The following is a 27,104-nucleotide window of genomic DNA, read 5'->3' as shown; positions in this document are numbered from 1 at the left end:
CTTATTAATTTGCGGGTCGTTGATTGAAAATGTTTGAGAACCAACATTAACAACATTAGGAAACAAGCCCAAATAAGCAACTAGATTTTACAAACAAACCCAAAAAAAACGCAACCAGCAACTACCAATATTTACAAGCAATTTAACAGAAAAAGAAGCCCAAAGTCGCTTATATATAGTCTTTCCAAAGTCACTTATAATAAGCGGACTTGGCAACCCTGTTGACAAGAGTTCATTGCAACTTCCGTGTTGTTTAGCAGGGGACGGGGCCACATCAGACACATCTATTTACCTCTTCATTGATAAATAAATACATCTAACATTTTCTTCTACATATTAAAGTGCTTTAGTAACTCCAGGTTTACCAGGTTTTTATAAATACTAAAAATGTGTGGATTACATTGTTATTAAAATAATAATAATAATAATGAGTGGAAAATGACCACTAGATGTCAGTATCAGTCGACCCATCAAGCTGTCGACAACTACAGCGCAAAATGTCTATCAATAGGCCCCTGGCCCCAGTGATAATAATCTAATCAATAATGTAATACACCAGTGGTGTAACGTACCTCAGTGCATTTACTCAAGTACTGTAATTTGAGGTATCTTTACTTTACTGGAGTATTTCCAATTTTCAGTACTTTTACTTCTACTCCACTACATCTCAGAGGCAAATATTATACTTTTACTCAACTTCAACTATTTGAAAACTACTAGTTACTTTGTAGATTTTTATTGTTATTACAAAACATACATGACCCACTTCAGCCCTATATACAATTCGGCCATTTGAAAATAGCCGATCTGCAAGCTCGGCTAGCCAATCTACAAGCTCTCAATGCTTCGCGCTGCAACGCATTGTGAGCTTATACTGTAGATCGGCTATTTTCAAAGATTTAAAACTTAATAAAATAAGTACATTTTGAATTCCGGACTTTCACTTGTATCAGTCTCAGAGTATTTCTACATTGCAGTATTGATACTTTTACTTTAAGAAAAAAAAAAAGTACTTTTTCCACCACTGCATGTGTAATCCACACAAATTTCTCAAATTATTTTCTATACAAAACGTGTTTCGCACAGGTGTCTCATTTATGTTTTTTAGGTCACAGTGACAGAAAAGCAATTAAAATGTAAAATGGACAAATCTGTGTCATCCAGTACCTACAACCTAATATTTTCTTATTTGTAACAACTTTATTTAACAGTTTTTATGTTATAAACATGTACATAGCATACAAAAAGAGCACATAAAACATATATTCTATACCCCCCCCCTTTAGTCTCCAAAAACAAAAACAAAACAGAAAGCAGTGGGACAAAAATTACAAATCAAAACACAAGTTTAGACCATAGACAGTAAAATGGTTTAGACAGAGACACCTCGTTTCATCTCCATACAACAGAGACTTCCACATCCAGTTTTCCACAAACAAACAGTATCTTACTTAGCCAGACAAAATAAAATAGAATACAAAATGAAATAAACAGTTTAATGAAAGGAAAATCCTACAACCTTAAACTAATTTGTGTTCCCAGATTGCAGTAACAAAAACAACAACAACAAAGACAAAGACAACAACAACAATAAAAAAAAAAATAATAATAATAATAATAATAATAATAATAATAATAATAATAATAATAATGATAATAAACATTTTATTTCCAGCGCCTTTCGTCCAAGCTATAAGGACATTTTACAAATGATAGTAAAATATACGATCAAGACTATTTGATATGGCGTCACATCTGGGGGTTGGGAGGGGGGGTCTCTCTCTCTCTCTCTCTCTCTCTCTCTCTCTCTCTCTCTCTCTCTCTCTCTCTCTCTCTCTCTCTCTTTCTCTGACCACGTCCACATGCTGCAGACTCAGATTGCTCTCTATCAACAGAGTAAAGAATTTGAACAACTACTTGAAGGGAGACAAAGGAAACACAACTATGGCGTTGTTTTGACATCGGGGAAGAAAGTTTCTTTACTTGGATTTTCGACGTTTGGCACTGATTTAAGTAACTTATTCTCCAAAGGATTTTTTTTTTCGTGAGCTAAAGAACTGACCTGTGTGCAATTAAAAGGTGTCCATGCGCAGCACAGGGTTTTTGGCATATATTTATATTATTATTATATATTCCGTAGAGACTAACTACACGGAATAACGCCAAACATCTGGTTTTCAACCGATGGTGTCCCCATACGGACCTTAAGGACCATAAAGTATTAGTTTTGGGTAAATTAGTGCAGATATCACCAACAATGCTGCCCCGGCTTGAGAAGGTGATCCAGTTGCTCACGCTGGCGTGCAGTCTCTACTTTGGGATTACTTCTTCTGCAATAACCGAAGACGTATTAAAAGCCGAGGTATGTGTATCACCTAAAGTTTAAACTGAATTTGATAAGCCAATTCATGGTTAAGTTATAGCTGCTTGTGGTAGGCCTATATGCAGTGGTGTAAAGTAACTAAGTACATTTACTCAAGTACTGTACTTTAAGTACAATTTTGAGGTATTTTTACTTTACTGGAGTATTTCCAGTTTTCAGTACTTTTACTTCTACTCAACTACACCTCAGAGGCAAATATTGTACATTTACTCCACTACAATTATTTGAAAACGTACTAGTTACTTTGTATATTTTGATTATTATTACAAAACATACATTACCCTTCTACAGCTTGTAGATCTGCTATTTTCAAAAGATGTGTATACATTTGAAAACTTGTGAAATGGGGACATTCTGCATAATGAGTGCTTTATATACTTTTGGTACATTAAGTACATTTTTATACCTTTTGTACTTTTACTCAAGTACATTTTTAATTCCGGACTTTTACTTGTAACAGAGTATTTCTACATTGCAGTATTGATACTTTTACTTAAGTAAAAAAATGCAGTACTTTTTTCATCACTGGGCCATGTGATGTATACATACACTTGAGGTCGAGAAATAGCCCACTGTATGTTGGATTTAAGCAAAGACATGTGTGATGGTGATGTGTTTAGAGATAATATGCATTTTCTTCTTGAAAGATTATAAAACTATAATCCTTTACAGGGTAGTCTCATGATTTGCCAACTGGACTGGTGTTGTTGTTATTGTGTCTGTCATAACCTTGTGTTTTTCAACAGCATCAAGAAACGAAACAAGACCAATCTGAATGCAAACTGTAACATGAGATGGCACTGAAGCCACAGAAAAAATGCACTGATTGTATTACAACCATTGTAAACCTTTTGGCCTGGGGACGCAAAGAGGGAGTGGGGGGCAGCGCAAAGTTTTTAAAACTCAGCTGAGCTGAGCTGCTTTGTTCTGAGAAAATGGGGGTGGTGGGGTTTAGAGGGGAGGGAGAATAGCTTAATGGTTTTCATCTGCTGCAGACAGACAGTAAACTGGGTCGAGGAGGGAGGAAGCTGTCTTGCATTGCAGCAAACTGGACATGAAGGCCCCATCTGGCAGACTAGTGTGGGCCACAGGCGACACAGGCTGTGAGGCTCAGGCCCGGAGACACTAAACCAGTGGTTTTCAAACTTTTTCATGTCAAGGACCCCCAAAAATGATATGTATTTGGCTGCGGACGTCCATCTAATTTTTTTTTTTTTAAATTGCAGATCTACAAGGTCATAGCACGGCACCCGAGCTTGTAGATCTGCTATTTTTGAATAGACAAAGTATAAAATATGGTTAAAGTGGTTAAAATTATTGTGACGCTATATGAACCCCTGGGGGTCCCCGGACCCCACTTTGAGAACCAATGCACTAAACTACCATCGAGCCTCTACCTAAACAACATGCTTTACCACCAGTGTGTCCATGCAGCTCTTAAAATGATTAGGTGTCTGCATCTCACCCTACTTTATGTTTACCATTGTTCTGGTAGGTGATAAAAAATCTCCACACATTCCAGCCGATAACATCAGTAATAACTGAAGGTCATAATGACCGTGGCGTGGACAAATGATGGGTGTCCGATGTTAATCTATACTGTTAAGGCAGTGTTAGGGCACGTCCAGTTGCACTGTAATAGTGTTGACTCCAGTTGAAAGGTGTTTTTATCCATGGGTCAGGATTGCGTCTCTGATAACTGGTTGCCACGGAATTGACCAAGGGAGCTTGTCCTCTGTGAAAAAAAGTCCTCTGTGTTCACTGAAGAAAGTGTCCCATCATAGCTATGATGGAAAAAGTACAGTGCAATGTTGCCTCAGTGGTGCTGCTATTCACCATATGAAGGTTCAGTTCTGTAGTTCATGTTAGACAGGATGCATGAGGGACCTTAGTCAGTGACCACAAACAGCTGGCGCCTGAGTCAGGCCAGACATGGTCTATCACTCAACTCAGAACCGAGAGAGAGAGAGAGAGAGAGAGAGAGAGAGAGAGAGAGAGAGAGAGGGGTAGACAACTTAAGAGGCCACAGAGGCAGGCCTCTCTGAGGAAAAGACTTGCAGAGTGATGGATGGCTGTAAACAAAATGCAAAAAGAAGAAAATAAAAACACGTCTATTTGCAGCTGTGTTGATGCCGTGGCATAAAATGTACAGCATCACTTTTCGCTACTATGTTATAACAGTAGGCAGCTGAGCTCTAATAATACACCAAGAACGCAACTGCAAAAAGGCTGTTTGTTCACATGCTGAAGCAGAGTATGACATATACAGTATACGACATATATATACAGTACCTGATCAGATTAGGTGGAGGGCTCATGAAGACTTGTGTCATTATGTACACATTTGTGGACAAGTGAGCCCATGCTAAACGGTGCTGGCATAACAGGCCCCAGACGTAGTGGCCAGCCACGACGCAGTGAGGGGATTACCAATAATTATGGGTTCTGGATTACATCACCTGAGCGTTGTATGTGAAACCTATGATCAACGCAATGATTTGCTTGTGTGTCTGTGGGAAAAGTAGACTAAACTGTAAAAGAATGGCGGCTTCCCGGGGAAAGTGTGTGAGCGAGCAGTCTCAGCACAGACATGGGAGTGGATGGAGGGAGGAATGAAAGAGAGGGAGACAGATAGAATCTGTGAAACTGAGTGATGTAAATGTATTATTAGGGCTCAGATCCTCCAGCTAAAGACTCAAGACGTAGTGTTCCGTCTTGAGAAATGAGGAAGCGGAATCCAGAATGAGGAACTGAAATTAAAGGAATTACGTGGTTTATCTTATCCACTGTGTTACAACATTTCTGAAGATCCCTGTCTGGGATGACTGGTGGCTCAGACAGACCATATGCTTCTTGTCCTTGTGAGTGAGTGAGGACTCCTCACTCACTCACAAGGACAAGAAGCACATGAGGACCCAGGTTCGAATTCAATCCCCATCTTGTCTCGCATATAGCTCCTCTCTCTCTCCCCTTAATTGGTTTCCTGTCTCTTTACACAGACATATCTGAAAGTAAATAAAAAAATGAAATGTAAAACTTCACTTTGACAAAAATAAGACCACTTAAACTGTTTTGGCAATTCAGTAGACAAGCCCCACTAATGGGGGCATAAAGAATTTTCAAATTCTACAAAAATGTCACTCTGCCTTTTAAGACAAACTAGTAACTGCAACACTTTACATTTCCAATGTTCAACATCTGTTTTGACTCACAATTTTTGCATAGTCTACAAAATGGCTGGTTGTGAAGGAAGTGGGCAGCAATGAAAACAAGTGGGTCTGAGACAGGATCTGGCTAATGCCTAATTTATACTTTGTCGTACGACGGCGACGTGGACTAGCAGATCTATAAGCTATACAACAAGTCGTATCTGTGATGCGAGTGCGTTGTGACTTGTGAGCTTAAAGCCGTCGTATGACAAAGTATGAATTGGGCTTCAAAAGTAATATTTTTCCCTAGAAAGAGTTGCACATCTGGAGTCTCATGTCTCGTGATCACAGTGCGGGGTCATAGGGTCAAACCCCATATGGATTCACTTCAGTATATCTTGACAGGAATGGTTGTGGTTGTAGCATCAAAGTGTGCTGAAAATCTTTGTTCAAGCTCCGGTGCATGCTGCTCTGTTGATTACCAGCTGTCACTTTGAAATGTCCAAACAATCAGCTGGACTCAACCTCAATGGGAAACCGGTGGACTTCAGTGGACAGACACTACAGATAGCATGCTTATCTATACTCCACAGAGAGGTCAACAAAGAGGAAATGTTTCCGCCCAGCGTCTTGAGACCTGGCCTATTGAACAGGTTGTTTGCATTCTTAACTCCACTCTGACCAACATTTACAAGCTCAGTATTTTTGGTCTCACACCTTATTAGTTGAGCCGCAAAGCGATTTCTAAACAATTTTAACCACTTTCAACCTGGCAGCCTTATTTTGGGCATCATTATGGATATATTTATTTATATGCGCAGATTTACAAGCTCACTGCGTTTCGCACCATGACATGGGAGCTTGTAGATTGGCTATTTTTGTTTGTCAAACTACATATAGGGCTGGTTAATCAATGTGTGTATGTGTCATATGTGTCACTCTGTCCGTAGTATCTTAATACACTGTATCATCATCATCAAACCACAAGGCCATGAAAGTTAATGTATTAGATCTCTAGCTCAGTATCTGACATATGGTGCAAATTGGTGGTCAAAGGTCAAGGCAATGAGCCACACGGCTCAACTATGCAGACCTCTAAAAGTTGTCCTTGTTTGTTTGAATTTGAATTAAGAAAAGCAAAAAAGAGAGGCAATAGAACTGATCCCAAATCTGTGCTTAAGGCCATAAGCAGCATACTGAAAATATCACCAAGGTCACAAACACTTATTATTTTGAAGATGGTGGAATGACTATCATTGTGAAGTGCCAATTGTGTATTATTTAAAGGGTAAATGCAGCCATGTTGATTATGGCCACCAATTTTAAATATACAGAAATGTATGTAACATTAAGACTTTATTTAATAGCGTAACATATTTAGTTACTTTCTGTATTGTCATGTTGACATTCCAAATACTGGAGCTCTCTACATGGCCCTGTAATGCTGCAGCGAAATACATGTTTACTTACAGTATTTGGTGTGCACCTCAAGTGCACCGCATGTCACACCACACAGGATTTTGTGACTAGGACACAAATCCTGTGTCCTAGTCTGCTGCAGTGGCCAATTGCCACTGTAAATACATTACTGCAAGACCCTGAAAATATCTTGCTGCAAATAGTTTGGGTATATCATCTAGCAACGTTGTAAGGCCAGTAAATACAGTGCAGCGATTGCATCATCGTTGAACCTGTTGATCGATTATTAGGTATTGAGATGTAAGTCATTTACAGTGTCGTGCATGGTGTGAAGTCTAACTGGGTCAAAGAAACGAAGGCAATGTGAGATTCAGTCACTCACGACCAGGATTCTCTGTTTTTTCCGTTGGCACAAGCCAAAGGGAACAACTGAGTCAGTCTGTCTCCCTCAAATTTAAATTCAGTCATGCTTCTATCCCCTCTCGTTTACCACTTCTCCACCTTCTAATGTCTTTACCTCTCTTTGCTCTCCATGCTTGGAATCCTTTATCCATTCTCCCGTCCTTGACTTCTTAAGTTCCTATCTGCTCTTTTCTTCCCCAACTCTTTCATTATTTGCGAGTGTTTTAAGAGGCAAGACGTGGAAAATATTATCCAGTTTATTTCTTTGGCTAAAGAAAACCAGATTCACTATTAAAATGCTGTGGATTGTTCCAGCAGCCTGCTTGAAAGCCATATACAGTATGTCCATCCTCGCCTTTGTTTGACACTTGGCAACATTTCTGGATATGGTCATTCTGAACACTGTCTTTTTTGTTTACTAAAGCCTCATTTATACTTTGCCGTACAACCGCGCCACTCGATGGGAATGACTGATCAGTTCTTCGTCAAGCAATTACATACTTCATTTGTGTGAACAGATGCTCAGAACTACCATCAGTAACAAATACTAGACAGTCACCTTAAACAGCACGCTGTTTCAGTGACTGAGTTATTTCCTCTGGAAATAATGTCATCTTCTCTTCTCACCACAGTGGGTATTATTGGACTTGGGAGTTTTTTGTGTTTACAACAGTAACAGGAACTTGCGGATTGTGGATTTTTTTAATAGTATATTTGTGTCTAGCTTATTGTCACGAGAGACTGACTAGACAGTACATACATATGTAACTAAACAATGACAGCAGCATCTGGTTTTCCCTTTGACATGGCACGGTACAATGTCACATCTTTGTGTTACTCTGTGGTCACACAAAGTGACAGACAAAGGACAACAAGCGACAAAGCAGCTGGTATTGCCAATGGTCGCGTGGGCTACGCTGAGTGACATCACGTGGCAGGTTGCCTGTTGACAGAACAGCAACATTTGGCGACAAAAAGTTGAGAAAAGTTCAAACTTCATGCAAATGAAATGAGCGGTGACATAGTCGATCGGCATCCAATTAGACGGCTGAAATGTTTCCTTAAACTAGTTGGGAGGTTACAGTGCTGTAAGTCAAATGCAGGACAATATGACAGCATAAAAAGTCGCTCAACGAAAACGTTAACGTTATGTGATATCAAATGATCACATGATCACAGAAACTGTTTCGACACAAAAATAAATGAGTTCTTCTGAAGCACACGGTCATGCTAAAAAGGACTCTGATAAAGACACCTGTCTTCAAAGTATTAGTTTTTTTTGCACCATTAATAAATTGCCAATTTGTTTTTGTTCAGATCACTCATCCCATTTCTGAGAGGCACCAGTTTTGCGATGTCCGTCAGCTGAAGCATGGATAGTCCCTCTGTTCACAATATGTTGAACTAGCAGGGGCTAGTTCAAATGACTTCCCTGTATGGAAGAAGCTCTCGGATACTGTTAATAAACTTTTAATCTAGCTGTTGTAAATATGAAATTAATCAGTACTGAGCAACTGCATGGCCTATTTATTGTCTAAACTGTTCAGAAACAGTTTTTGTTGGATTGTGACGTTGACAAATTGTGAAATTGTTTCCAGAGAAGCAGCCATTATTCTTTTAGCAGCACAGTTCCTCAAAGCTACATTAGCAAGGCCCACAAGCTGGCTGCAAGTGACAGCTAGTGACAAGTCACTGTCAGTGTGAGTGCTGGGTCAACATCCTCTCGTCCTCTCTGCTTCAACATAGGACTGAAGACCTATAGTGTTGAGAAACAATGTGCGAGATTTGTATCTGGACGGCATCCCTCTCCGCTGTCCTGACGTTTATAGATGTATGCTTGTTCTGTCGACAATGGAGACTGCAAGCGGTCTTCATATTCAGTAGCATATTGGAATTGCCAAGCTCTTTTACAGTACACACAACTCTTTTATTAACCTAATAAAAGAGTACTGTATCGTATGTAGTACTGTATAATACCTGTATTAAATTGTACTCCCTTCCCTATACAATTACCAGTTAAATAGGAAGCGTATATCCTACCTGGTCCATCAGCCCTATATTCCCTCAGCCCATTGTTACCTCAACCCCTACCCTAACCCTAACCCCAACCACAATCCCAACCCTTTCAGGGAGCATAGTCGTTGGCCCCTGAATTAAGATAACAAGGTCACTGTGATTGTAGTCCTACCTCCTCAGTCTAAAGCCTAATTTTCAAAATCAGTGAAGGACAAGGTCGTTGAAATGAGGCTTTAAGTGATCATCCTCTGCAACACATACATACAGTGTACCCACGTGCACAACTTCACTGAACTGACCTTTTCCAGCACATTTGCATGACGCTGGCCCCGTCTGTACGTCTGTGCATTATACCATTAGACCACACGTCAGTCCACACACTGCACAGACCCAGGGGTCTGTTTACTAAAACAGCAGCCGCCTCGTGGGTCCAGCCAGTCCGTTGACCACACAGAGCTCTGCAGCTAAGCTACCTAGCTACCCCGAGGCCAACAATACCGGCCATGTACAAGACACGATAAATAGAACCTTTGACTGTGGCTGCCGGGGGGTTCCAGGGGGAGCAGTGCATGTTGGGATACCTGGCGTCCGAACGGTGGCGGGGGAGGGATAACTTGGTAGGAGCGGCAGGGAAAAGCGAGGGGGCCTGACGGCAGAGGAGGGGAAACTTTTCATCCAGCGGAGCGGAGAGTGTTTTTATAGAGGCAGACGCGTCACCGCACCGGAGCCACAGCGAGCGCACACAAGGCTGCAGTCAGACGGTGGGATGGATGGGAAGGGAAGGAGGGGTGGTGGGAACAAGAACAGGCGGAGGAGGGAGAAAAGGAGAGAGCAAGAAGGAGCGAGACAGGTAGAAACAGAGAGACGTAGAGAGTAAAAGTATTAAATCAACTCTGAGAATGTAGATATGGATTGGGTCCATTTTTTACGTTCTCAAAGTTATATTGACATGGAGGATTTAACTGTGCAGACAGAGGCAGCAGGAGGCCAGTAAAATGAAGTAGATGAGCAAATGTGGCCAGTGGAGTGTTTGTAGTGAAGGAGAAAGCAGGATTGAGTTACAGGTCAACTCGCTGCATAAATGAGCCTCTTTCTCTGCCTAAACACAGCTCCTGTCTGCAGTGGCTATGTGTACCTCCAGGTACTATGGCCATTACTGTACAGTCACTGTGTGTACCTACCCAGGTACTCAGACCATTACTCTACAGTGGCTGTGTGTACCTACCCAGGTACTCTGACCATTACTCTACAGTGGCTGTGTGTACCCAGGACAGGTACTATGACCTTGCATTACTAGACAGGGGCTATGTGTTCCCAGGTACTATGACCTGGTATTACTGTACAGTTACTAGCTTCCACCCCCCCCCCCCCCCCCCCACACCTTTTCTCGCATACACTCCATTCCTTCATTACCTCTTCTCCTTTTCTTTGCACTCTTGCATGTCGTCTTTGAATGGGGTTGAATAATGAGAAAAAAAGGAGAACGATAACCCTGGAACAAGACTGACATCTCTGAGGTTTAGAGGATTCTAACGCAGGAATTCTGGGTAATTCCACTGACTTAATTTGTGGTTTAAAAAAAGGGGGGAAATGGAGACACCCAGTGTCTGAGTACGGTTCACAGATACACAAATATGGAAACACATTCATGTAGGGTTTGCGTCTGCAGCAAGCAGAACTCCATCAGTCGGATAGTAGGGGAAAAAGATGTGTTTCCACCTTGAATGCAGATGTAAGGGCAGCTCTCCAAGCAAAAGTAAATGGCTGCGTCTCTGTTTCCGACAGTCCATCTTAAGGTCACCAGCACGAAGCAGTGGAGAAACCGGGCTAGTCTCCCATTTCAAAGGGAAAGATCAGCTTCTGATGCCTTTGGTGGACATGGAAGACCGCTTGAACTGGAGGTTCCCTGTTTGACTCCTCTAATATTACAAAGAGCGGGCAAGAGAGAGATATCAAAATTGAACATTCAGTAAGGCAGATGTTGTTTAAAGTAAGTCCACTTACCACCTCCAGTTGTCTTTTGCGATGGCAGCATAGACAGGCGTTCTGGGTCACCGTGACTGAAATGACATCAGTCAGTGCTTTGAGATCCAGCAGTTTTTTTTTTGGGGGGCATTCAGCTTCTCTCTCATCTCTCCTTATGACCCCACAACAAAGTCAAGCGTGTTTTTTTATTTATTCGCCTAGCATAAGTGTGGGAGTGTACTGGGTTTATACGTTTATACGTTTTTATACGTATATAGCATTGCTACAATGTAATGTAACAGTTCAAAGATGAGGTTTAATCAGGGCTAGATCCTGAGTCCATGGGCCCCTGGACCTGAGACTGCCTCAGGGGCCCCCGACCTGTTATTATTGTTTGTTCGTTTTTTTTCTGCTACCAAAACTCACACAATGTGGAGTGACCCCCCTCATATTGATACTAGTTATCACAGGAATAAAGTAATTCCATCCTATTGACATCACCTGAACCCATTTGGGTTGGATGTCCACACCAGTTCATCTTTTTTTCCCAACTATGTCTCTGTATGAAGATTGGCCACAAATGTTCTATGCTCATCACCAGCGGCCAAGCAAAGAGGAACCTTATCATGTTCTTTGCCTCAAACTGCAGGAAGCCCAGATGATTGTGTGGTGCTCAAATCCTCAAATTTCAATAGACCCTCTTTAGAAATCAAATAAGACAGTTATATGAGACATATTTGTGCATATTTATGAGAATAGAACATTTGAAATGTGATTATGGATGACAGCAGAATGGGCAGAGTGGGAATAATGTGTGTTGGTGAGTGCCCTTTTTTCTTGATCCCCTGCCCTCCATCATGTACACGGCCCTGTAGAGTCTACTACAGCTGGTCTACAGTGTAGAGTAGACTATCATGTTGGGGCCCTTTAGTTTGTATCTATTTGATAGACTGTCTGATCAGTTGGTTGATGTACTTTCACTACTTTATTATTTTAAAACAATAATAAATATGAGGGCCACTGCAATAGAATTTCCACGGCTGATTTGTTTCCAGTCCACTCCTGCACTCAATCATCTTTTTTTCTGTTCTGTAGTTTGGAATCCATAGCTAACCTTTCTCAATTAGCGCAAAAGGCGATCACCGGTGCACAATACATGTCATAATACCTTTTTAATGCATTATTACAATAACATATCAATTTAAATGTATCACTTATTAAGAAGGCCTACAGGTCATTGTTTTATTCATGTGACAAAAATACAGTATAGCCCATTTTCATGCTGCAGAAACCAGAAAAGGTTTCTGGAACAGGTTTTTCATTCATCAGCTGGGATGAAACCCACCACCTAAACTTTATCCACTTTTTAAATTGTAAAGAAAGTTTACATAACTTTCATATTTCCATTAATGAGATCCAGTAGTTTAGATTGTAGCAGCCAAAGGCATAACATGGTAATAGACATTGGCAAGGAAATAGTTGTTAAAACTGCCAATAGTTATGGCTTATGGGATAACACAAAACACACACAGCCATAAAGGACCTTCTCTCCGTGTACAGTGCAAAAGGGACAGGGGGTCTTCAACCATCAGGCAGTATAGGAACTCAGTAACAGTAGATAATGATGACCCAAGGTAGCCTGAGACTATTACGTACATCAGGTGTTACTGTAGTGACCTGCCATCCACAACATTCGCACTGTCAAATCATACTATGGTGACAAGTTGGTGCCACATCTGACCATGCGATCCCCTGTCATTTTTCAACGCTCCCAGCCCACACTGAATGCAGAAGTGCCGTTCTCACTCACAACTGCTAATTGCAATTTTTTTTTTAAACAAACAAAGCGATCAAGTGGACATGCCAAGTGGTGCGAAGTAAGCTTCTGCCGACTCAGCACCATTGAAGTTGCATAACGATAGGCAGTAGAATCGTTAATCATCACATCCTCATCAATATGCAATATGACGGGAAGTCCCGTCACATCAGACGTGTGCTGCATGGTCAAATCTGTCCACCCGTTTGACGCAATGGGTGTGAGAATGCATTGGCCATATGCAACAACGATCAATTGTTATACAGGATACGGATGGCCCAGGGCAACCAGAAAGTACAGCAAAAATAAATATTTAGCCTTCTGTGTGCAGAGGCAATTCTTGAGAGTGTTGGGAGTTGGGACAAAAAGTCCCTTCTGACCATCTTGAATGAGCCCTCGTGGTCTCTGGGGGCTCCAGGTACTTGCCTACTTTGTCTGTTCATAGAATGGGCTCTGGAACAGTGGGTATCAGTTTAGCCCAATCTTCTAGAGGGTCCCCGTGACCTTTGGGCCACTGGGCCAAGGCCTGACATGCCCGTTCAGGGATCCAGCTCGGGATTAATATGCTTTTGGTTTTCCAAACTATTTCGGTTTTGTTGTTTAGTCAACTTGGCATTGGTTGTGCAAGCACAAACTGCTGAGTTCCCACAAATGCACACACAAACATATTTGTCTTTGTTTCTTTTGACCATATTCTCTCCCCGTCACATACAGTATCAGAGACAGAGTCAGAGACATGTTTAAACAAGCACTGTACTGTAAGTAAACCGTCATACTCCCACATTCTCGCATCCTGATTCCTGACAAACACACAGGTTCACACAAGTAGCCTAGCCCCTTATTCTGTTGACTCACCAGTATGGTGAACCATTAACTAACACTTCTCAGTTGGTCACTATGTTGTTGCTGACATGCCTTCCAGAGAACACTGGGGGAAACACTTGCCTAGTTTATGCTCCGTCACACGGTGGCGTTGCACGCCTGAAATAGCCGACCTACAAGCTCGCAATGTGTCGCGGATGCGACACGTTATGAGCAGACCGTAAAAGATAAGGGTAGAAAGTAAAAGGGAAAGACAATGATGCACCATATAACCTCTACCATGATAGCCAGGGACACTGTATCATCAGAATGTTTTATTGATGGGTGAATGCCCGTATGTTATAAATTCCTGTTCCAGGGATGATTGGACTTAATTGGTACTAAATCATGGTGGAGGTTTTATGGTGCATCATTGTCCAACATCTGCCTGAGTTCAAAGGTATATGGGAAAGGAGTCAAAGGACTCGTTTTGCTGAAGTGTATAAAAACGGGTGTGTGTCTGTTTACTTACAGTACAGTGCCTTAAGTCGATTAGCTCTATTATTAACTTCAAGTGCTCCATAAAGAGCCCATTAATTAGATGAGATGTAGCCGGTTCCACCAATCTTGTTTTTGTTATTTTAGTTGTATATTGGGAATTGTATATCTTTTATTTATTTAAATTAAAATTTAAAAAAATTGGTCTGGGGTCATTATGATAAAAGGTGTGACGCTACAGATCCAATATGCAATTATTTATTTGAGAAGTTAAGAATGTTTAACACTTGTATTACTCTATGCTTACATTATTTACAGTATGATGATTAATATATCTAATTGCCTGGTTGTTGACTTGCGTAAATGCCTGGACTACTGTGTCACGGTAGTTTCATGTTTTATGGTAGAAAATGCCGCTATTATACCTCTGTTGATTTGAAGCCCCTTGGAGGAGGTTGCTTTGGAAAATGTAATGTAGCCTACATGCTTTTTTTTTCTTTGCTTTTTTTCGAATATCTTCTTTTTCCTTTTTCACAAAACAAAGTACACATACACCCCCCCCCCCCCCCCCCCCCCCCCCCCCGACATCTCTCCCCCCTCCCCACTTACAAACCCACATACATAAAGGACAGCACAGATAAAACATAACAATCAAAAAGAAAACGATACAAGGTACAAAAAAGAAGAGAAAAGGAACAACAAGAAGAAACAAATCTACTGTATATACATTAAGTACTGTAGCTTCAATAAATAATAGATCTAGACTGAGATAACTGTAGATACCAACCTATAACATCTCTGATACAGGTAGGGACAACGTTTCCATACAATCCAAATAAGGTTGCCAAATCTTCAAAAATGTGTCAAAACCATTTCTCAGAAGATAAGTCATCTTCTCAAGAGGAACACAACTATTCATTTCTGAGAACCATCTCGCAATGAGGAGGGGGGGAGTCACACTTCCATGTTATTGCAATACATTTCCTAGCAACTCCAAGTGCCACCTCTATACATTTAATTTCGTGTTTTCTTAGATTTGCACTGATAGTAGTGAGATTGCCTAAGAGGCAAACTTCAGGGTCTAACGGGAAGGGAGTATCTGTAATTTTAGCCAGTGAATGTAGCCTACATGCTTGTGCAATTCATAAATATATATACCATACAGTGTAATTTACAGCAATTTACATGTATGCAGACATGCAAAAGTGTCACTTTTCAGCTACAGTCACCTTTTTGAACCCAAATAGGGCAATTGTGTGACACCTGACAACAACATGTTGTCACCTTTTTCCCCTCGGGCTGTTTGCATGCCTGTGTATGAGCAAATACATTCCTACAGTTAAGCACATTCCATAGAGTATATTTTTACAGTGTGATTATCTTTAGATAATATAGGCCTACTGTTCAATCTGGACGTGAGTGTCATACTGGTCTCAACTGCAGTGTTGAATGCAGAATCCTTGAGTGAAGATAATGTTGTTGGGAGATCAGTGGTCAGTGGTTCCAAAACTTTTTCGCTCAAGACCCAAAAGAGAAATTAGACGTTTGCCCAGAACCCAAGCTAGTGAAAATAGCAGAGCTACATCTCGCAATCTTTTTTTTAAAATGATTTATGGAAATTATTAGATTTTTTCATTTTATTCATGAAATACTTTTGAAATAAGTTGGGAGATTTTTTTGTGTAAACGTTTTGAAATCTTTTGAAATCTTTTATAAAAGAATGTATGTAGGAAACAAAAAAATAGGTATATTTACTCTCGACCCATAAAAATGTATTCGCGACCCAAACATGGGTCCCGACCCACTGTTTGGCAAACAGTGATTTAGATCATGTCAGGAAAACACTCCCCTGAAGCCAAGGACATGTTTTGATTCTGTGTCAGTGAACCTCTTGGGAGTGTAAACACACCAGCCCCGGTCAAATGATAGCAGGAAACACTGCTCTGCTGTGGATGTGTTTTTGTTTACATAATGTAATCTGTAGTTAGATTATTTGTCTGGTGCAGAAATACAGGTGTGCAGTCAGCACAGACTAACTGGATGATCATGGCCTCAAAATGGCCTCTAACTCGCCAATCTCTAAATGAAAAGGTCTGATCTTTCTGCTCTTCTCTCTGTCTCTCTCTCCTTTATCCAGACATGGTTACAGAAGTTTGGCTACCTGTCTCCTGGTGATGTTCGTGCCCAGGCCATCCGCTCTCCCAAATCCATTTCTGCGGCGATATCAGCTATGCAGAGGTTCTATGGCCTTACAGTCACAGGTTCCGTAGATGCCAACACAATAGAGTGAGTAAAGCCCATGCTTTTCCAGTGGGTAAAGGGTTCGAACAAAAAAACTCACGTTTTTTTAAGTGAGGAAAACGAGGAGCAGACATCAGGCACGCCAAAGCTGAATAAATAATTAAGACAGCCAAAGACAATAGTCCTACATTTTGGACCATTGAGTGAACACACACTATATGTGAAAATACATTTGCATATGCTGTAGTTGACAACTGTCTTTTGCTGTTTCCAGGGCGATGAGTCGGCCGCGGTGTGGCGTGCCAGATAAGTTTGGCGCGGAGCTGAAGAGCAATCTGAGGAGGAAACGTTACGCCATCCAAGGTCTGAAGTGGGACAAGAGCGAGGTCACCTTCAGGTCAGAACACACCCTCAGTACATCATCACCATTATGAGTTCCTCAAATTAATCAGAATTATTGTATTATAAGACAGTGTCAGTAAATCGTCCCTTTTATCTGAAAATGCAAAACAAGATGGGGTCTAATAACAATCTGTAGCTATAATGGATAGCAAGTTACTATGTGGGCTGTTTGTGAACAACAACATCATGATGTTATGACATCATCAATATGACTATGTCTTGTCATATTGATGATGATATGGTGCTGAGGACATACATACAGAGTAGCCTCCAGCGGGTCCAGGCTGGTCAAAGCCTGGACTGGCATTGTAAATTCACAAAAAAAACATGCTTGATGTTGACGGATTCTAAAAACTGTCAAATGATCTTCTAGATGGCTCGCCCCCTTAAGCACCACACCGTAAAACCCCTTGGATTTACAGTACATGGATTCCAAGCTTAGATAACCAGCTTTCTTCCTTTTTTAATCTTATTTTTTAAGCAGCCCATGCTTTATTTAGAGGGAAGATATGCCTAATTTATGCTGTGTCGTATGATGGTGTTGCACACCGTACATGGCAGACCTAGAAGCTAGAAGCTGCGAGCTTGTCGGCTATTCTCGTTGCACGACACTGTCATACGACAAAGTATAAATCGGGCTGCAGGAAGAGAGGAAGGGCAGGGAGGGGGAAAGACATGCAACCAGCCACAATCGAACCAGGAACGTTGCAATTATGTGGTCGACACACTATCTGGTCAAAACTTTAAATCCTTGCCTCCTTGGCTTTAATTCTAATTCTCTCCACTCTCTGCAACAGCATACAGAACTACTCGCCCAAGGTCGGGGAGCGTGGCACGTTCGAAGCCATCCGCAAGGCCTTCAGCGTATGGGAGGTCATGATTCCTCTCACCTTCAGAGAGATACCCTACAGCCACATCAGGGACAAGGTGGACAAGTTCGCCGACATCATGCTCTCCTTCGCAGAGGGCTTCCACGGCGATAGCACACCGTTTGATGGCGAGGGTGGTTTTCTGGCTCACGCGTACTTCCCCGGCAATGGCATAGGGGGCGACACGCATTTTGACCTCGCCGAACCCTGGACCACTGGACCAGTCGACCAGGGGGGTAAGAAAATGGACAGATGGGGGAGTGTCGGGGGGGGGGGGGATGAAAGTATTACGGGCTCTCAGATGAGGAAGCAAAGGCGTGTGAGTGTTTTCACTGCGTTGTTTGAAGTCTGTAATTGTTGTAATCATACCGTTAGCCGTGCAATGTGTCTAGACATTGGTTTGCAGGTTTAGGTTGCCTCTAATGCGCTGCAATTTCCTCCTGCCCTCTCTGACTGTCTCCATGTCTATCTGTATTTCTTTCTCGCTCTCTTTCTTTAGGTAATGACGTGTTCCTGGTTGCTGTACATGAACTGGGCCATGCCTTGGGTCTGGAGCACTCCAACAACCCCTCAGCCATCATGGCCCCTTTCTACCAGTGGATGGACACTGAAAACTTCCAGCTCCCAGAGGACGACCGTAGAGGCATCCAGGCCATCTACGGTGGGTCATTCTCTGAGATGATTGTAGAATGTTATTTTGGCGAACAACCTCTGAATGTCTGCTGGCACGTTCCTTCACCACGGCAAACAGTGGTGTGTGTGTGTGCCGTTGTGGCCGTGCCTCTGGAATGCCATTCGTATATCTAAGCCGTACTCTCCCCAACACGGCCCGTGCTCAGCTAAACCGCACGCAGAATCCCACATGTTGTTACTTTCATTGTACTGATACACAGTGTTGTTGTTTTATCCCAAACCCACATGACACTGACAAACTCAGCATAGCAGCGACACATTTTGAAATACGCCTTGTGGTTCTGTGTTATGAGAAATGTGTCTCATGGGTCTCATCCTATCCCTTCCCTCAATGTCTCCCACAGGGACCAAGTCGGGAGCCCCTCCACCTCCCCCAAGGCCCACCAAGCCCTATGTCCCAGACAGGCCCGAGCATGGCCCAGACATCTGTGAGGGACATTTCGATACCATTGCTATCCTCAGAGGGGAGATGTTCGTCTTCAAGGTAAGCAATGATCTCCACACACAGCTCACTGTAACATCAAATTAAGAATATCGCAACGTTTTAAATTTTAAATGAGAAATCCTTTCTTTTCCTTAAGTAACACTTTTACATTCTGGAATAAATGGTGATGATGTTGGATTTAGTTTTTCCAAACTGACAGAGTGTGTGTGTGTGTGTGTGTGTGTGTGTGTGTGTGTGTGTGTGTGTGTGTGTGTGTGTGTGTGTGTGTGTGTGTGTGTGTGTGTGTGTGTGTGTGTGTGTGTGTGCGTGTGTGTTGGTTTTTAACAGGACAAGTGGCTTTGGCGTGTGCGCAACAACAAGGTTCTCCCGGGATACCCCATGCCCATTGGTCACTTCTGGAGAGGTCTGCCTTCCAACATCAATGCAGCCTATGAGAGGGATGATGGAAAGTTTATCTTCTTCAAGGGTAGGGTGTACTATTGGAACCAGATTTAGGATCATTACATCATTGCTGGCAAGAGATGGAAGTAGCATGTTACTATTAACATCTGGTCCCCACTTAATGTCTCTCTCCTCTCTCTCTGATCTCTTCTCTTCTCCTCTCCATCTCTCTTTCCACTATCGAATGCTGCCCTTGTTCTCCTCTCTCCAGGTGACAAGTATTGGGCATTTACTGAGTCAACTATAGAGAAGGATTCTCCCAAGAACCTGAGGGAACTGGGCACAGGTGTACCAAAAGACAAGATGGATGCTGCTCTCTTCTACACCCCTACAGGACAGACCTACTTCTTCAGAGGCAACAAGTGAGTCCATTGTCTATCCATGACACACTCCTTTATATTCAGTCTCCGGAGTACTAATTTAACCAAAACCTGAGTTCACAAACCTGGCCAACGTGGTCCAGGTAAACTAGACTTGGAACAAAGAGCAGATGTTTGTTTTTTCTCTTGTATTTTATTCACCTGTCTGATCCTGTTTCATGCAGTTTAGGCTGATTCCTATTTAAGATTTACAGGGGAAACATACATTTTTGTAAACCATTTTAATATCTGTGCTCACATTTCTTTTAGCTACATTGACGTCACATTCTAGTATGTGCAAATAGGGCAAGGACATCAAAGTGGAGTTTGTTGGAGGTACAAGCAAAGTTGCAAACAAATTTGCGACTTGCATGGATTCTGCTCCTTTTCATGGCTCAGGAACTTGAAAAATTTATATTTAGATGTCTTGTCTTCATTTTCCATTACATAGTGGTTGTTGCAGGTCCCTGCACTATGACAATCTACCATAATCTTGTGCTAGGACAGAAAAATATACCACTGTGTACGATCCGTCTCACAAACGCAATGCTGATACCTGTTGTGTGCACCTCCAAGACAATGGTGGAGTTGGCCAAGGCCATGCCCCAGTTACCCGTATGTGAGTCTCAAAGAATGGTAGTAGATGGTTGATGAGATGTTCAGATGGCTGACGAGAGCCAGGTTTGCATTCCTGTTGCAATGCATACTGATGGTATCTCTCTTTTGTTTATTGGTTACTAGTTATCCTAGCCGTAGCTTGTTCTTTCCGTGCTTATCTACTGCAAGATATACTGTAAATATAGTGTCCCCCATCCAATGTCTTAAGAGTCACATTCCTTCCTTTGTATCCTTTATTCCATCTCAAATTGAGCAACTTCATCCACCCTGGAACATTATGCCCATGCACATTCTTTTCATGATATCACGCCTATATAATGTATTTCCCTTCAAATGCTTTGCTTTTGTCAATAAACATCCTTCTTTTTGGTACTTGCAGGTACTTCCGTTTCAATGAGAAGACTCGTACAGTGGACAAAGACTATCCTAAGCCCATCAGCACGTGGAACGGGGCACCAGACAACATCAAAGCGGCCGTCATGAGTGAAGATGGATGTAAGTGTTCTTCTCCATCTTCCAACAGAGCATTTGCTAAATGTTTTGTTATGCAGTTTGTCTAAAACCCGGCAGTGAGTTCCCAACGGGTTCTCTCGACAGATTTCCAATGCTTAGGGTTGAAATAAGTTCTAATATTTCAATCGTGAAGCTGTTATGTGGTTGAAGAAATTGTAAATAGTGTTGTTGTTGTTTTGTGGAGATTAACTCATTGAAATGATTATTTTTAGTATTAGTATTATTTTGAGTATTATTATGAGTATTATTATTATTATTAATAATATTTTATTCAAAACCCAATGCAAAAAATCCATTGGATAGCTGTGATGAAAAACCCATGTCGGGTCGGCCTACATAAAGACGTCACTGTAGCTCTCTGTTGTGTCTTACTAGCATACAATGTCATTGTGTTTGGGCTGCTGTTTAAAAGTGACATAATTAACACCGTCTCTATCCTTCACTCCAGCCTACACCTACTTCTACAAAGCCAACAAGTACTGGAAGTTCAACAACCAGTACATGAAGGTAGAGGCCGGCTACCCCAAGTCAGTGCTCAGCGACTGGATGGGCTGTGACAGCGAGGAGCCCAAGAAGGGCCGGGAAGAGGAAGTGATCATCATCGAGGTCGACGAATCAGAGGGCGGTGCGGGCCCGGCGGCCGTTGTGATCCCCCTGCTCCTATTGGTGCTCGTGGTCGTCACTCTGGGAGCCCTGTTGTTCTTCAGGAAGTACGGTACGCCTCGACGCCTCCTCTACTGCCAGAGATCTCTGCTGGACAAGGTGTAGACACAATGGCAGGGGACTGACAGACTGCCAGCAGACGGACAGAAAGAAAGCAAGAAAGAGAAAGAGACACAGACAGACAGAGAAAGGCCACTGGATGAAGTGGATGAAAGCCTGGGAGGGGATGGAATGAAGGTGGAGGAGGGTGTGGTTGGAAAAAGAGCCCACATTTGACAACCAGTAAAGCGAGAGAAGCACCGGGGAATGGAAGAAGGAGGATGTTGACGAATCAGGGCATGGGTGGTTTATATTATGCCACAGAAGGGAAAGTTGGACTAAAAGCTGAATCAGGAAATGTGTATTTGTATGTTAACATGTTACATGTAATTGCTCTGTGTTCTGAGATTAGAGACAGACCCGCTCACATGCAGACAGGAAAGAATTGTCAGCGTCGACACAGGGTGACTTGACATCCATCTGTTAAGAATCTTGTTTTTGGTCCGTCCCTCCTCTGCTCTCTTCCCTTTCTAGATTTAAAAAAAAGAAAAAACACCCCTCCTTTTATCTTAACTTGACGACTCCAGCTGAACTGCTGCCTGACATGTATTTTCATTCCCATAAAGTTTCATTTTGTTTTCTCTGCCTGAGTAACAGATTTGCTCTGAAGATTATTATGTCCTATGAGGGTTTTCGCTCTGAAGTCCATTGTCTCGATATAACTTTCTTGCTGAAATTGATTGTTTCCAGATGGGCTTTTGCTCTGAAACCCATTGTCTCAATAGGAGATTGGCTTTGTACCTTAGCTATGGAAAATCTCCAATATCTCCTTCTCCCTTTTACCACTAAGAGGTTTCCCTTCCCCTATTTCCTTATAAGTGTTCACTTCTCACAGGTACTTGGACAGTGGTCCTATAAACTGTGTTCAAGCACTATTCCTTTGTGGAGCATCGGATGGGGTTGAATATAATACACACCCCTTACGCACAGTGTTGGCACAGACAGAGGTACATTTACCAAATGCCTCTTGTTTCAAATATTCATGGTGGAACTTCCCATGGCAAGTACTTTTCGAGCGAGGATAGAGTGAATTTGTCCACACTCAGCAGAATTTTAATTGATTGATTCAGGGCTGAATGAGAAGTCACAGTGATCGAAAAGCACCTCCTACCCTCCACCCCAGCTTAAACGTGTCAAATAATGAAGATGACCTCTGTGGTACCAAATATGGTATATTTTCTAAAGGTATTTTCCATCTTGATGTCTGTGCAACTACATAACTGCATCCTAAATCTTACAGACTTGGAAGGAGAGTGGTCCTTCAGTGTAAACAGTCTGATGATGGGGGAATAAAGAGCTCACAAGTTGAAGATCTTTTACACAACTCCAATGCATTCATTATCGATCAACCAAGAAAGCCAGGGCTGCTTATTCAAATGTTTTATTACCTGCGGTACAGTCTCAAACAATAATGTTCAGTTTTTTTGTTATTATCAATGCTATGAATAATTATTATTGTTATTATAACTATGGTTATTGTTATTATTGTTCTCCTGGTAAAGTTATATTGACCTTATTTGTTGTTGTACATTGTCATTTGGAGTCCTGCTGGACAGAGGCATGCTGTGACAATGACTGAAATGAAACCCAGTTTACATTCAAGCTTGATTAATACTTGGTAGCGCATCAGAGTCTCACACCGAAAATAGCAGATGAGCTTGTAGATTGGCTGTTTTCGTTGTGAGACACTGGCACGCAACTAAATATAAATCAGGGTGTGTGGTGGATTGGATCGCCGTTAAAGAGACGGTTTGACAAGTTCGAGACATTTCCCTTTGTTCTGAAACACTTTGATGTTTTTTTTTCCCATTGGTTGGCGCAGAATGACAAACGATGCTATTTATATGAACTATGATTCTGATGGTGCTTAATGTTCATTTTGTCTTGCAGGAATAAATCACAACATAGCTGAATTGATTTACTTTATAACAATGATAATGGTAATGATATTTATAATGATGGTATCAATAAATGGGAATGAGATATTTTCTCTGTTTTCACTTTTGTATTTCATCAGATAAAATGGAATAAAGGTATTTTCTACAATGTGTCACGCACTCGCTCCTGTGCTTTAGAATTTCCACAGCATCTGAACACTACACACACACCAAAATACAACAATGTTGAAAGGTGTTGATATGTTTTAGTAAAAGAATATACATGTATGTTTTTTTATTAAATCATTGCTTTATTGTTTGTTCAGTAACTCATGTTATCCTGTCAGAGGAGAGAGAACCCCACAAAGATCATTTATCAAATTCAATTGTATAGTTTTCCATTTCCATGTTTTTTTATTAAATCATTGCTTTATTGTTTGTTCAGTAACTCATGTTATCCTGTCAGAGGAGAGAGAACCCCACAAAGATCATTTATCAAATTCAATTGTATAGTTTTCCATTTCCATTTTTTGTTTCATCACTTCCAATTTCACTGTAAAAAATGTATTGGTTTCGCGACCTGAACATTTGTTTTCTGTTTACAAAAGAGGTGGAGAGACAGGGAGACCCGTTACTGAGCAATAATTTCTATTGGAATATAGAGCTATCCTGGACATTTCAAGCTGGAAACACCTCTGTGTGTAGTTGTTGCTCTATACAGTATATAGCAAGTTGAAGTTTTTCAGAAAACGTAGGTCAGGATTTAGAATCGGCATCAGGTCTAAATGGGTTAACACTTATTTTATATACAGTATACTGTATATATACAGTGTATATATGAGTATCAAGCTACACAGTAAAAGGGTCCATTTGAGTACATTTTTACACTTTGAATAGTTTTACTAAATGTATTTATTTTAAGATTTATGCTTCTTGTACAACAGAGTATAAATGTTGGATTTGACTGTGTTTGGGGAGGGGACAGTTGGGTACAGTTGGACTGTAGCTGTTTTGGACCTGCTGCCAGCAGCCATGTGTCCAGCAGAGAGGTGGAAAAACTGATGAAATGGTCACGTTCCTCTGTGAATTGTGCTCCAACTGAGCTCTGTTAACTACATCTGGAATTCTTGAAACGTCTGCGCTCTCCAGCCCGGCCCAGCAGGAGTTTTGAGTGTGTGTGTGTGTGTGTGTGTGTGTGTGTGTGTGTGTGTGTGTGTGTGTGTGTGTGTGTGTGTGTGTGTGTGTGTGTGTGTGTGTGTGTGTGTGTGTGTGGGGGTGGGTGTTTAACAGAGAAAGAGATGAAGAATGAACTATGAGAGAATTAAGAGAAATGAAAGGGGATGTAAAAAAAAAATGCAGGGATTTTTCCTTCTCAACATTTCTAACCAGAAACCTTTTCCTTTTTTTCCCCCCACTTTTGCAAAACGCTTCCCTCCCTCTCCTATTTCCTCGCCTGCTGCAAAACTGTTCTTTTTTTTATGAGGCCTTCTGATTCAAACCACTCCTCCTCCAACCACAAGTATCTATGGTCTGTTTTCTCTCTTTCTTTCTATTCTCCTCCTCCCCATAGTCTCTGTATTTTCTCCCAACTTCCTTTAACTCTTCACATGCCTTCTTGGTGTATGGGTGGTGAATGATAAACAGACTTCAATTCAGGTCACTGATGAACAAATGAAAAATAAATGTAATCTATTTTTGTATCATTCATAAATGTATATTTTAGTTATTTTGTAGTGAGGATATAGCTTACCCTTTGAGTGAGTTTTGTAAGCCTTATTATAAAGTTGTACATGGATTGAGCAAACTGTTCTATGAATAAGGAGACCAAGACCAAGATACACACAGGCTTTTGTTAATTTTGCTTGCTGTTTCGTATGATTATCAAGAAAATAAAAAAGTAGATGGAGAGATAGGATGATGTCGAGTCTGCATCATCCTATCCAGAGGTGGACGAAGTACTCGACCCCAGTACTTGAGTAAGAGTACAGATACTCCTTGGTCAAATTTACTCCACTATAAGTAAAAGTAGCTCAGTCAAAATGTTACTCAAGTAAGAGTAAAAAAGTAATTGTTTTTAAATATACTTAAGTATTCCAAAGTACATGCTTTGAAAAATACTTAAAGTACAAGTAAAAGTAGAAGTACATTTCTTAATTTTGATATCAATGAATTGCTGTAATGTTTTCACAATGAATTTATAGGACCTTGTAACTCTTGTTTCAGAGAAGTACTGTAACTCTCTGAAACCACCTGCACTGCATGCACTGATGTGCTTGCTTGTAGACGTTATACAAAGCCTTCAGAAACACCTATAAAAACATAGAAATGACTAAATACTTTTACCCATACAAGATGTAACAAAGAGGCGAGCGGAGGGGGAAGCCAGAAACACGGCTAGTGTGAGAGCAGAAGTTAGGCCAATTGCATTTTAGGGAAGAAAGAAAAAACAGCCAAACCGCACCAATGCAACTAGTCGCAACTCCTTGCAACTGCCATTGGGGTTAATGGTTGCAAGTAGTTGCAAGTAGTTGCATGTTCAACTCCTTGCAACATGCATGGCGAAACATTGTTGTGGATGTGGAGTGGGCTTAAAAGTACTCAGTACTTTATAGCCTTCCTAGAAATATACTTGAGTAAAAGTAAAATATTTGTCTTGGAAAAAAGTAAGAGTAATACGTATCAAAAAATCTAATACTCAAGTAAAGTACAGATCCTCAGAATCTGTACTCAAGTACAGTACTCAAGTACATTTACTCCGTTACTGTCCACCACTGATCCTATCTCTCCTTCTACTTTTTTATTTTCTCTTCACATCTGCTCATTCGCTCTTCACCTGTGGCCAAACTCACTCTCACTCTCTCTCTCTCTCTCTCTCTCTCTCTCTCTCTCTCTCTCTCTCTCTCTCTCTCTCTCTCTCTCTCTCTCTCTCTCTCTCTCTCTCTCTCTCTCTCTCTCTCTCTCTCTCTCTCTCTCTCTCTCTCTCTCTCTCGTATATGCATTTGTGTCTGTGGATCTGTCCCATACCGAAATACCCAGTCACATTCCAAGTCAAATTTCCATTACAGTAACCCAGATTTGCTCCAGAATCTGATGTCAGATAAACAAGGGGCTGTGAGTGTGTGTGTGTGTGTGTGTGTGTGTGTGTGTGTGTGTGTGTGTGTGTGTGTGTGTGTGTGTGTGTGTGTGTGTGTGTGTGTCTTTGAGAGATGTGGTGAGGTTGAACTACTGGACAAATTATTGGTTTAATTGAAATTATAGTCGCTTAAGCCTGATCTATACTTAGTTGTGTGCCAGTGTTGCGCGCCAAAAATAGCCAATCTAAAAGCTTGCAATACATTACTGTTTGTGTGTTCTGAGCTTTTAGGCTATTTTCTAATCATAAATCAAGCTTAAGCCACATACAGTACTGTGCACTCTTTAGATGGCTCTTACAAG

The 27,104-nt window shown here is 41.4% G+C and overlaps 1 protein-coding gene across 1 annotated transcript; it reads left to right on the top strand.

Annotated features, from left to right (window-relative positions):
* The first annotated feature begins 1,852 nt into the window (after positions 1-1,852).
* On the top strand, positions 1,853-23,842 carry mmp14a (matrix metallopeptidase 14a (membrane-inserted)). Its single transcript, XM_080451838.1, has 10 exons — positions 1,853-2,362; positions 16,587-16,735; positions 16,965-17,087; positions 17,890-18,197; positions 18,461-18,622; positions 18,999-19,138; positions 19,427-19,565; positions 19,752-19,902; positions 20,897-21,012; positions 21,479-23,842. Exons 1-10 carry the CDS (start codon positions 2,258-2,260, stop codon positions 21,796-21,798), a joined length of 1,713 nt encoding a protein of 570 aa, XP_080307964.1. The 5' UTR covers positions 1,853-2,257; the 3' UTR covers positions 21,799-23,842.
* Positions 23,843-27,104: the final 3,262 nt, after the last annotated feature.

The sequence above is a fragment of the Gymnoscopelus braueri genome (genome assembly GCF_963280865.1).
Source record: "Gymnoscopelus braueri genome assembly, chromosome: 15".
In the NCBI taxonomy this organism is placed as follows: Eukaryota; Metazoa; Chordata; class Actinopteri; order Myctophiformes; family Myctophidae; genus Gymnoscopelus; species Gymnoscopelus braueri.
This window is presented reverse-complemented; position numbering and strand designations above follow the sequence as displayed.